At 35.4% G+C, this 13,273-nt stretch overlaps 1 protein-coding gene across 1 annotated transcript; it reads left to right on the plus strand.

The window, feature by feature from the left end:
* The first annotated feature begins 517 nt into the window (after positions 1-517).
* On the plus strand, positions 518-11,973 carry LOC132551804 (mRNA export factor GLE1-like). The gene is made up of 13 exons (XM_060215948.1): positions 518-669; positions 1,127-1,287; positions 2,100-2,241; positions 2,688-2,836; positions 3,885-3,945; positions 4,158-4,204; positions 5,177-5,463; positions 6,548-6,627; positions 7,143-7,233; positions 7,498-7,610; positions 8,132-8,344; positions 9,237-9,427; positions 9,988-11,973. Exons 1-13 carry the CDS (start codon positions 577-579, stop codon positions 10,454-10,456), a joined length of 2,097 nt encoding a protein of 698 aa, XP_060071931.1. The 5' UTR covers positions 518-576; the 3' UTR covers positions 10,457-11,973.
* The last annotated feature ends 1,300 nt before the right edge of the window (positions 11,974-13,273 follow it).

Below are 13,273 nucleotides of genomic sequence, written 5' to 3' on the forward strand. Positions count from 1 at the left end.
CGGCCATCTTGGATTCTAAAAATATATTTCGTTTTCGCTATTTAATTTTACAGAATTAAAAAAACATGAATACCTCATTAAAAGAAGATAAATTTCATGATAAGTAATGTTCCTTATGTGTGAAATGCTACATTAATTCTTTTAACCAGACTGTGTTGTTACCGGACTGTGTCAGGCAATACCGGGCAGCACCGGGCAGTCCCAAGCGGTACCGGACTGTAATTAGTATCCCCGGAATCTGTCCGATTTTCCGAAAATTGTCTCTGTCTTACTTAGAGTCGTCCACAACTGATTCGTGTTATAAATTATCCAACTCCTATGCCCAGACAGATTCCTGTTGAATACTCTTTACTGTGGAGTGTTACCATTTTCTTTCTTTCACTTTCACGTGTTTGCTATCGTTTTTCAAGTCTGCGTCATAGAAAAGCTTACAGCGTTACCATACATCACCTTATCGATTCAAACGACTACATGACCATAAGTTGAATCCGCCATAACATCAACGAGTCATAAATTCTGGAAATCTATCACTGTACTAGATGCGTCGTAATAGAGAAAGGATCACACCAAATTGGGATGTCAACTTCACGAAGCAATGATATTGTTGTGCGTCTTAAAAATACATCAAAAGGACGAATTATTTACGAGAGAAGTCGACATGTGACAAAGGTAAAGTACATACATGGCATTTTAGACTTTAGTGTTAGTTCAAAGTTTAAACAATATTTCAATAATTCTATATTATCACACAGAAAAATATTACATGCGGCTTGAAGTTTTAGGTTTTAGATTCCTAATTTGAAATTGAGAAAAAAAATTGATCAGCAGTTACATGTACATTTGGACATAAGTATAATTCGCTTTCGGTGAATATTGTGAGTGATATTAAAACCAGGGACGTAGATAACTGTTATCCACGTCCCTGATTAAAACATAACAAAGCTAGCTGTAATTCATATTTATTTACAATAATGTTACAAAGAGTATAGACAGTCCCATCTGCTACGTGTCCTTGTGTAAGATTAATCTTTTAGCATTACTAGTTTACATTTTTATATACATATGATTATTGAATTGTGAGAACAGCTGGAATCTGAAGCAAGTAAAGCTGTGCAATGTTTTACAGAAATTCCTTGATGAATGTTCTTCTCCACCTGAGTTGTCTTGTCTCCATGACGAGTCTAAATACAGATATGTGAATCCAAATTATCTGCACCAAAACCAACAACATCTTAGGGAGAAGAGGGATGAAGAAAAAGAGGAGAAGAATGAAGAATCCTCTGATTAGTGAGTTTTATCATGTACTAGATTATATTCAATATACCTAGGACTTGCATATTCTAAGTACATGATTATACCAAAGAAGTTGAAGTCACCAGACTAACCTTGACTAGAGATTGAAGGGTTGTTAGTTCAAACCTATGCAGGGGCAGGGTTTTTTTCACTTCAGTTTCCAGTGCCATTGACCATTCCAGGGCTAGAAGCTATAGGAGATTGACTAGTTTCCTTGAAGCTAAAGAACCTGGGTAATTGTTGTCTTTTTGTCTGATGACTTTGTGAAGGATGGAGTAGTGTAGAAGTTGAGAGAGCAGGTCACCCTACTAGACTCAGCTTGTGGGAATTTCCCTTTAATGGAGCAGTAGTGTGTCGGGCGATAAAGACTTTAAAGTGTCATTAGTCTTAACCCAAACGAGGACAGGATATTTTTTATTACTCCTTTTTATTACAGAATATGTGTAATCCATTGCTCTTAAGATAGAACTGAAGGAAATGTCCATGTAAAGAAGTCAAAAGAAGTAAAATATAAACATAGATACACAGATTTTCCATTCTGGCATTGTACTTGGAATGTGCTATTAAGATACCTCATTCTGGTGTCTTTCATTTGCAACCATGCTTAATTGTGTGCGAAGTGAATGGCAAGCACTTTCTAAGAACACCTAGTGGGAGAACTGAAACCTTTAATCTACTTGAACTAAAGGGAACATATATCTGATATAGACTTATGAAAGAACCCCACTATGTAGCTGATTATAGTATTAAGTGTTGGCACTGTCCACTAATTTTAACACGTTTACTTGTTTATCATTAAATCTTAGCTGTAGTGAAGAGTTGGCATTGCAACATGTGGAGGAACTGCAGACCTCACCACGGAAACCTGCCATATTTGTGTCCCCTGACTTTGCAAGGAGTGTAAAGTCTATTAAGGAGTATGAACACTTGGGTGACAACAAGGTCAAGGTCAGTCTATATAATAATATAACAACAGAAACACCCACAGTCTGTGAATGAAATATTATGTACACCTGGAATTTTTTTTACACTGAATTCTAAATACTTGTTTGACAATACAGTAAAGGCCATTCTAATTTGAAGCCATACATAAATGAGCATGCACAATATATGTTTACATCATATTAAGGGTTAAGGGTCAAGGTCATTTAATTTGTTGCCATGGACAACTGAACATATTTGTTATAACAGAGTCAAGGTCAATATGATTTGTAGTGATGAAAAACTGTGTAAATATATTGTTACAATTCGGGTGTAGAAGAGTGTATATTTGTTTTACTTGTTGTGTATTTTGCAAATAGAGACCAAATCATTTGAGATTTTCTTCACTAATATAAACCAGTTTCTGCTCTGTAATAACTATATTCATTACCATGGGAACATTTTTTTTCCAGGATGCATTAGCGAAAAAGGCTAATGAATTTCAAACCCACAGTGATCAGCTACACCAGAAGACACATAAACAGTTGAAGGATCTGGAACGTAAAAATATCTTAAGAGCTCTTGAAGTGCAAGAGACCACACTTACGCAGCACAGAAAAGGGTATTTTTTTTATACATCTTATTTGATGAATAAGCTATGCTTTAAGTTTACTGTTATAAATGTTGATGCAAGGAAGGGATATACATTCGCTAACTTATGACAACCTCCCCACTACACACTTCAAAGATTTCTTGTTAACAGTATCATCTAGACATCGGTTCTGGTCCGTTATGTATTTCGTAATGGCCATTTTGTTGTGGTGTATCACATGCACTATTGACCTTCATAACCTTGCAAAAGGATAATTTTCGTTGCTGTAACATGTCACACTTCGACAAAAGAATGAAAAATAGTAATTAAAACCATTCACTATAAAATATTTCATTGGCAAATTTGTGTATTTTTTCTTAATACACATTTTCACATGTCAAACACACTCTCAGATAGGATAAAAAAAACTAATCAATCCATCCACTGATGCCAGGATTTTTTTGTTGCCTGCCAAGTGAATAAAAACAAAAATAAAATTTCAAAAAACCAGGACAATTGTACTTGATTTTTTAGCCCACCATCCGATGGTCAAATTGCCCTATGTAGTCCGTCCTTCCCTCCGTCCTTTCGTAAACATTTTTTGTTATCTCTTTTTCTTGAGAAGAACTGGATAGATCTCTCAGATTTCCTATGTAGGTACCCCTTGGTCTACTTGTATCCATTAAATTTTGGGATTGATTAAAAAACAAAATGGCCGACAGGTTGCCATCTTTGATTTTGACTTTGAAAGATTGTTATTATTATTTCTTAAGAACTAGTGCATAGATCTTTTTCAAATTTCATGTGTATGTTTCCCTTGACCCTTATTTGTGCATGTTTGATTTTGGTACTGATCAGAAAAAGAAAATGACCTACAGGCAGCCATAATTGATTTTGATATTAAAAGAAGCTATTTATCACCAAAAATTCATCAGCATCATTTAAAGGAAATCTGTTTTACTGTTCATATACGCTAACAGAATTAGTATTCTAGTTGGACGAGAGAATGTATTTGTAAACATATATACATGTATACAGATTACTGTCATGTATATGAACCTATTGTCCTCTTGATCAGGAGAGATGAATCTGCTAAAGTATACCTGAAGATGCAAGAAGACCACAGGAAACATGCACAGGTGAGTTTTATTAGTTGAAAATGATTTTCTGTGTACAGACCCTTCAACAGCATATGTACATTGTAGAATACATATGTATATTCAAAAGTTTCAAAAATAATGTAAAAATCCTGTTGAAAAATAAAAACAACTAGCTACAATTATTTAATGAAATATAATTGAACTATTGGAACTGATTTTGAACTTATAACAGTTTTTTTTTTTTATTTCAGATGTTAGAAAGAAAACATGATAAGATTCAAGATGAAATCAGGAAAAAGTAAGTGGCACAGTACATCACTACAAATATAGTATAATTCTGCACTAGAAACACATAAGCTATTTCTTGCAACAAGTATGTCTGTATGATATCGCTTTCTAATTATATCCAAGGTATAATTTATACTGATTACAACTTGATTATAACTTTTAAATTATGATATTTGACTTCAAACTGTAACTTGATTTAATTTTGAGTAATTAATTCTTTAAATCCATTTCATTATCAGAAAAATATTACTAGACACTGATACATTTATCAAAGGTAAAAACTATAAAGTTGAAAATAGTTGTTCAAACATTGATTAAAATGATATGATCTATTGTCAGAATGGCTCCATAATCATAATGGCAATTATTTGGACAATGCCATATTATTTCTTGAAAAGTGTTCTTCATTGGAGCCATTCTTATTTCCACATATGTCCATTTTTTGTTCAGGACAAACTATGGATCATGTTCCACTCACTTAATGTCTTGCTATCGACCTGAACATGCAAGAATAATATTTCAAAATGCTTCAAAGTTTCAGTTTGAATTATCTTCCCTTTACAACTCTTACATGAAGGTGATTTGTGATTTGGTTTGCTCCTTATTATCAGTTATTAAAGAGGATACAATGGAGATTGCCTTTCAACTGTGTCAGGAAGATTTGCTTTTTGCAGAGATGAATTTGACAAGTTTTGGAAGAGTTATTAAGAGCCAATGCCCTTTCTCCAACTCTGTAAACTTTTAAAATCTTACCCCTCACTTACAACGCACCTTGTCAACCTTGTTACCATTAATAATGGAAATAACTGATTTTGGCCATATTTCCTATACCATATGATCTAGTATTACCACAGTTGTACCATAGGTGCACTGTGGATTTGCAGTTTATCAGAATGTAGTGAAATTTGGAAGCTTTGACCTGAAACTGAACTTTTGACATGAAATAATTCAAGCCATATTTCCTTTCCTATCTGCTTTACAGAGAACAGGAAAAGAAAGAGAGAGAAGAGAAAGTGAAGCAGTTGTTTACAGACCTTAAAACTATCCAGAGTCGGATACTTGTCATTCAGCCCAACTGTGCCATACAAAACAAACTGGCAGACCAGTGTAAAATGATAGTTGAAAGAATCCGTAAGACAGCCTCAGATCTGGAAAACCACATCATCCATGAGACACAGTCAGGGGAGATAAACCAAAGTCTTCCTGACAAACTTAAAGAAGCTGTCAAGTTTGCACTAAATGCTTATGAAGCCATAACAAAGAGAATAGGTAATTGATAGTGATTTATATCCTCTCCTCTCAGTGGTGAGGTGTGACATCTCCCCTCAATATTGAGTTGTGACATTTACCCATAATAGTGAGATGTGACATCTCCCCTCAATATTGAGGTGAGACATTTACCCATAATAGCGAGTTGTGACATCTCCCCTCAATATTGAGGTGTGACATTTCCCCTCAGTTGTGCAGTGTGACATTTTCCCCCCCAATTGTGCAGTGTGACAACTCCCCTCAGTTGTGCAGTGCGACATCTCCCCTCAGTTGTGCAGTGTGACATCTCTCCCCAATTGTGCAGTGTTACATCTCCCCTAAATTGTTAAGTGTGACATTTCCTCTTAGTTGTGCAGTGTGACACTTCCCCTCAGTTGTGCAGTGTGACACTTCCCCTCAGTTGTGCAGTGCGACACTTCCCCTCAGTTGTGCAGTGCGACACTTCCCCTCAGTTGTGCAGTGCGACATCTCCCCTCAATTATTCAGTGCGACATCTCCCCTTAGTTGTGCAGTGCGACATCTCCCCTCAATTGTGCAGTGCGACATCTCCCCCCAGTTGTGCAGTGCAACATCTCCCCTCAGTTGTGCAGTGCGACATCTCCCCCCAATTGTTCAGTGCAACATCTCCCCTCAATTGTGCAGTGTGACATCTCCCCTCAATATTCAGGTGTGCCATCTCCCCACATTTGTGAGGTGTGATATGCCCTCATACTGAGACCTGATGTCTTTCTTCTATAATGAGGCATCACATTTCTACTCTGTAATCAGGTATGATGTCTCCCATCAATAAAGTGGTGTGATATCTCTCCTCATAACTTGATTCATATTTTAATGTCAGAGCAATACTTAGAGACACACCACCACACTATCACAACTTTGATGCAAGCCAGATACAAATATCTATCACCATGAAAGAGGAAGGACTAAATGTTCCGATTAAATTTTTACTTGTTATTTAAAATTTGTTACTCATGTTGAAATGTATTTCTTAGTCTTCTTACAATACACTTCACTCAGAAAAAGGGTTTGATGTATTGAAAGTACAAAAACATATCAACTAATGATGATTTAAATCTTTTTACAGAGGAAGAAAAACAAAAGTTGGAGGAGGAGAAAGCAAAGGCAGCAGCAGCAGCAGCTGAAGCTAAAAGACAAGAGGAACAGGTATTAGTAGTATAACAATAAACACATGAGATATTGGGGGGGGGGGGTGCGCTGGCTGAGAGGTTAAGGCTCTGAGCATTATGGGTTTGAGGCCTACACGGGGCAGTCGCCAGGTACTGGTAGCAGGTCCATGGTTTTTTCTTTGGAAACTTTTAACTTCTTGTCACCAACCGTGCCACTTGCTGTAAAGTAACAATATATTAAATGTGAGGGTCTTCTTAAAAAGACACGGAAGCAAGGAACAATTTCAACTCTTAGTTTTTTGTTTCAAGGTAAGATATTCTGAAGAATTTAACAGAAAGATGGCTGTCAGTATAGAATAAGGGAATAAAGATAAGATAATGTAGTGAGCAGTACAATAATCATAGATAAACAAGGATGTAGAAATTTGTCTGGACTGTTATTTGTTTTGTATCATTTGAAATTCTATGTGTTGGTTTTCAATCGGTTGTTTCCTTTACTGTGTATGGTCTGTCCTCATTATTATGCCATTTTAAATAAATGTATGACTTTAGGCCAAGGCAGCAGCTGCAGCATCACCCATAGCTACTTCAACTCCTGTATCTTCATCATCAGACAAAAACAAGTCCCCAGGAGCTACAAAGTGTAAGTTCTATGTTCAAGTTTACTGGCATTTTTCTTCAGCATCTTGTATATTGCAAGGGCACATAACAAATTTAATATTTCCTTTTGTTCAAACATCACTGGTTGTGAATCATCGCTCTCGTTGAACTTTGTGTTATTGTTGATGAGAAAATGTTGATATTTCATACACAATAATCTTGCCACATTTTTTCAGTACTATTTTTCCTGTCCACTCAACTAACTTTTGCAGTAAAGTATGAACAGAAATGAATTTTAATGTTCCAGTGGCAGAAGATGAAATTCAATGTGCTGATATAGATGCCTTCGAATGGTATACCAAATTACAGAAAGATATGGGAAAGACAGAGGAACTCATAAAACCACTTTCTAACCCAGAGGTACAGTTTGATATGACCAAATTACCTGGTTACACTCTGTTCTAAATGGCCTCTGGAAACTGCAAGACCTAGCAAAACCTAAAGCTCCCCTTCTTCCAAGCAATGATAAATTGATTCCTTTTTTCCTGTACTGCATACATAATCTTTAGGATTTTCTTTTTTTTTAATTCAGAGTCAGTTAAATTGATTTGAAAAGCAGACATTTTGCTTTAGTGCATTATCCATTCCTATAAACAGACTGAATTGGAAGTTGAAATCAGTCCTATTGGTTTGTTCTCCAAGTCAACACCTTTCTTCAGCGTAAGCCAATGTTTTCATGGAATTCTGTCTGTATAACTTCAGGTCTTGAGACATATCAGCATTAGTTTGTCAAAGGAGTATGATCAATAAGAGAGTAAGAAAACTGCCTCCTTCCCTCCTTTCTTCCCCTGTGTATCTTTTCCTTGTACCTCTCATAAATAACACTGTTTATAATTAATACTGTTTTACAGCATGTCTACTCACATTTACTTTTCTTTCAGTCCAAGAAGTTGAAATTTGACCTGCAGAAGGCTGTCAATACACCTATTAATGCCATTTCTCCAATCAGTGGTGAGCACTTGCGAGAGAAACTGAAGCGTCTACTGGATTTGTTGTCGGGCCAATCTGTTGAAGTAGGGTCAAAACGGGTCAATGTAGGCGATCATCCACAGGGTCTCACATTCTGTAAATACCTGGCTGCAAAGATGATTGTGGTAAGTAATAAATGATTCTATAATGAAGATTTGTAAGTGTTTCTCTATTGTATTATGTTCAGTGTTAAATCACACCTTGCAAATGATTTGTGTTTTATCATAAAAGTGTTTAAACTGAATACAGACAAAACTGATGGAATGATCACCTGTATTTAGCAGATAGCATAAAGGCCAGAAGGCCATAATAATGGTTGTAAAACCGGTTAGATAAGATACCTGTACATCAAGACCACCTGTATGTAATGTTAATCACTTAGACTTCTCAAATTCTTTACCGGGGATTAACCATTATATTATAGCACACTTGCTTGACCGACAACATCTGATCTATAGCTGTAAATTTGAATGATGCCTTTGTTGAAGTTCTACAGTCGGCATAATGAGATGTCATTTAAATGTACAGATGTCTAAAGATGTTTGAATTTGGAAGTAATATATGTCAAGCTGATTTGTAAATTCAATGGAAGTGTCTTTAAAGGCAAGTTAATGATGGAATAACAAGGATGTCATCATCATAATCATGAAAGATTTGAATTTGCGATTGGCTTTTCTCGCGTATCAATGAAAAAAAATTCTTATGTGAACTGTAAGTTATTTAATGTAACAGATACCTTTATATAAAGGTCACATGAATGTGACAGATACCTTTATATAAAGGTCACATAAATGTAACAGATACCTGTATATAAAGGTCACATAAATGTAACAAATACCTGTAAATAAAGGTTATTGTATATAAAATAACCTTTAGATAAAGGTCACTTATAACACATGTTTAACTGTATCTGAAACAGATATGAATCTTCCAAAGTCAAAATCCTGCACTGGCCAAAACTCAACTTGAAAATTTTCCACTTTAGTGAAGAAAATTATTGCCCTTTTGCCTTTATAGAAAAAAGGAGATGAACAAGTATCATCTAAACATGAGACAGCCTTTGCCACGGCGATGGTATTTGTGGGTCTGTGGATGGAACACCCAGATGTAGGTAACTTGTTCCTGAGTCATCTCCACCGTGCTTGTCCCTACACCGTTCCCTACTACATACCGAGACAGGAGGGCCAGTCCCCAGAGGACCACCGCAAGTATGTATTGTTCCTACCCGCTTCACATCAACAGCTTAACATGCTCTCAATATGATTTTTTTTCTACTGTGGTGTGACATCACATGAGAAATACAGATTGAAAAGATTGCCAAATAAATTTGATATCTGATAAAATGCTATATAAAATCTGATAAAAATTAATTTAAAAAAAAACTCAAAAGTTATATGATGAACAGAATCTTTTATTCTTTTTCATGTTGTATGAGATTTATGAAACTTTATGAATTTTCCTTATAATCCTCTGGTGATGTTTCATAAATCTCTTATGAATGAACATTTTTGTAAGATCCTCCATTTATGAGTACCTGTCCTTCAATTATGAATAAACTTTTCATAACAAAATAAATGAAAATTTTTCACCATTATCTAAAAATATTACTTCTATTAACCAGTAATCTGGATACAAAATTCTTCATAGATTTTAAATTTCATACATTTAAAATTACAAAAAGCAATGTTGTAAAATCAGTGCAAATTTTTCCAGTTACAAGAAAATGAATAATATGATAATGCTATATTTGTGACATGTTGTATTACAGAACATTGGGGTATAGATACAACTCTGACGGCAGTGTGGAGAAACAGGATCAGTTCCTAAAGAGGATGTCAGGAATGATGCGTCTTTATGCTGCCATCATGGTGTCCCCACCCCCTCCTCTGAGGGGAACAAGCAACGTCCACCCTCATGGAGTGGACAATGCCTGGATATGGCTTTGTAGGGTGATGAATATCCATCCACATCCAGACATCACAGCGACAATGATTTACGACATGTTGCATGTGGCGGGGAATGCTCTGTATGCTAAATATGGGAAACAGTTTCAAAAACTTTTATATATGCTAATAAAGGAATATTTACCCAAACTAAAACAGGTGGCTTCATCCTCAGGTGGAGGTCCTCTGACTCGACTAGAAACATTCCTGGAAAATTGCCTGAAGCATAATAGACAGATAATGATACCCAATCCAGAAGGTTTCTTACAAGCAGACTTCTGGCTCTCATCTTGACGTTGGCATCAGATGCAGATTGCTGAAATTCAACAGATATTTGATGATACTGAATACAATGTGACGCCATGAGGCCTTCATCAAGTCAGACTTGTTTATTTTATCTGGCCTCTTCTAACCTGCCATATGTCCCTATAAAAACAGTGCAGGATCCAAACAGAATAATACTACATACTGTATTATCCTCTATTTAGAACCTACATCTGGAAGAGGATGAAAAAATATTGTTCAAAGTTTCTCGATATGTAATGACAGGATCTGATTTACTCTTGATTTTAATCAGGTCTATTAAGATCCTTCTAAATGTGTTGTAAGATGTGATTCAGCTGTAAGTTGGTGATTATGAAGATATTGAAGGATTCAAACTAACATATCATTAATTAACACATTACTTAGGGTGAGTTTTCGATTAATTAAGTTTTGAAATCAAACTACTCTATATTACTCCTTAGAGTAAGTTTATATATATATATTTCTTTTTTAAGCAAAATTTTACAAATGCCAGTTCTATTCATGACCTTGGAATTTTAATATGAGGCTTTTTCTTATCTATAGTTTCTGGACATCGTGTTTATCAGACATGCTGTCATTTACATTCTACAAGTATACAGTTGAAGATTACTGATTTTTATCTAAACATGTCATAAGTTTATAAATCTTGATAACTAGGTCAGCAACTTTTAGTCAAATGAAAATGGGAAGAAAGTAAAAGTGATAATAATTTCCGTTTTCCTGTTACTCATACCTAGAACTTAATTGATATCGGTTGCTGGTTTAGTTGATTTGATCGTCCGTCTAGTCAACATTCAAGGAAATGTCGACATTGTAAGAGATTTTCTAAACTAAACCCCTGGAACAGTGTTGTGTTTCATGATCCAAAATATCTGATCAGTCATTTTGATTGAAATTGACTAGTGGCTCTCTCACTAATCTAAATGATCCAGTGGCTCTCTCACTAATCTAAATGATCCCTTGACATGATGGATTTGAAATTGAACTGGCATAATTTGTCTGATACAAGATTTTATCACTTATTCTTATGGCTGGTCATTGTCTTGATGTCTGCATGATTTTATTTATCAAAAAATACTAAATTATGTCCTGATGAAATTAATTGATGCCAGCAGATAAAATTCTTTCCAAATCATGTATAAATGGTATCAGTCAATGAAGTATTTTCTGAAGTGCTGATTTAGTTTTCACATTGAAAAATATGTAATGTATGTTAATTCAGTAAAAGGTGTTTTATATTTCAGCCTGGAAGATTTTCTGGGTGGCAAGTTTTAGTTTCTAACTAATGTTAACTCAATAATGATATGATGCTTAAGTGTAGCATTTTATGAAATACAAACAATATGATCATCATCAACTTCATCATCATCATCATCATCATTATCACCATCATCATCATCACAACCTATTCATCTGTTGACCATCAAATTTTCCTTAGATGTCGTGTGTATTGTTGATTTGTATTATTTGACTTTGAGCGCCGATATCATTATAAGTCGAATGAATAAATGATGAACAAGTACAAGTGAATTTATGTCATTTTGTTCAGTTTTTAGGCAAATTACCTACCTTCTTTACTTGTTTTGCTGAAAGTCTTCATCATGGATGCCATTAGAGAATTGTTAGTGTATTAGGAAAAATTGTGAGGTCAGTTTTGATTGACTGACAGATGTCTTTCTTCTGTGTTAACAATTGAAAATTGTTATTGCCTTTTATGAAAAAGAAGAAAGATCTTTCAAATATATATATATAATCTCTAAAATCAAACCAGAAAATATTCTCAGGGGCCCCCATTGGTTGTTAAGCTCATCTCTTTACCATCAGGCAGAGTGAAACGAAGGGAAGTAACTCTGGGAGATCAGATTGACTAGAAACTGACAGGCCAGTATTTTTGACAATAACGGATTTTTATCGCTTTTTCAGGAGAGGTACTTTCTCCATTTTCAACTATGGTCTTCCCTTGGTCCTCTCAAGTGTTCATTTATAGGCTGACCGGAAAAGCAAAGTGGCTGTCAGAAAGCCATCTTAAAGTTTGACAATGAAAGTGACAAAATTCATTTGCATGTTACCATTGGTTTCTCGTGACCTTTCAGTTATGAGACAGATCAGTAACAATGGTACTTGAAGGTCGCCTATGATTTTAAGAATGAAAGAGTGCTGCTTCTGTTTCCGTACTAAACGAATATCCTTGGACTTTAAGTCATATGCAGGTTAGTTTTGAGTGCCATGGAAACGAAAAGGACTCACAGATTGTCACCTCGGACGTGCTTGAACTTGTGAACTTTGTACAACCTTCGAGAGATGCTTCTTGAGGAAGACAAGGGAAGCTTTATAATCGCCATCGTCTCTGAATGTCATTTATGATACCTTTATACGAGGGTGTAAAAATGTTTTATACCTCACGCAAAATAAGCTAGCTATTTCCATTTATCCTGCTTTATTTATGAACTTAGTCCCCTTCCTTCACCACACGTATTTCTTCTTGTTTGCCAGTCATTGAAGACAACATCCTTGTCCTTAAACGACGACTTCATTATATACGAAAGCACTCTTGGGACTGCTCTTACACATACCTTGAGCATTTCTAATTTGTCACCAAGTATGCTGTGTATGGATGCATAGGAAACTGAAAGACCTGTTGGTTCTACCTACTCACAGAGAGTAATATGGCGGGTTTCTGTCACTAATAGGCACTCGGTTTTAATGTTTCTCGGCTAATGATATTGGATAACCGTCCTGACTGGGAGTCATTTTTTTAATTGTAGTAATAATCACCAGGTGACAAAGCTCCTTCGACACTTGTCT

This window comes from Ylistrum balloti, unplaced genomic scaffold, assembly GCF_031769215.1.
Source record: "Ylistrum balloti isolate Yb309-2 unplaced genomic scaffold, AGI_CSIRO_Ybal_v1 Utg370218, whole genome shotgun sequence".
NCBI lineage: Eukaryota > Metazoa > Mollusca > Bivalvia > Pectinida > Pectinidae > Ylistrum > Ylistrum balloti.

What these genes read in the sequence shown, in the direction of transcription:
- LOC132551804 (XM_060215948.1), top strand. Translation starts at nt 577, where the DNA reads ATGTCAACTTCACGAAGCAATGATATTGTTGTGCGTCTTAAAAATACA. An exon ending in ACCACAGGAAACATGCACAG is followed by an intron (nt 3,946 to 4,157) that starts GTGAGTTTTATT and finishes TTTTTATTTCAG; the next exon opens with ATGTTAGAAAGAAAACATGA. An exon ending in CAAGATGAAATCAGGAAAAA is followed by an intron (nt 4,205 to 5,176) that starts GTAAGTGGCACA and finishes TCTGCTTTACAG; the next exon opens with AGAACAGGAAAAGAAAGAGA.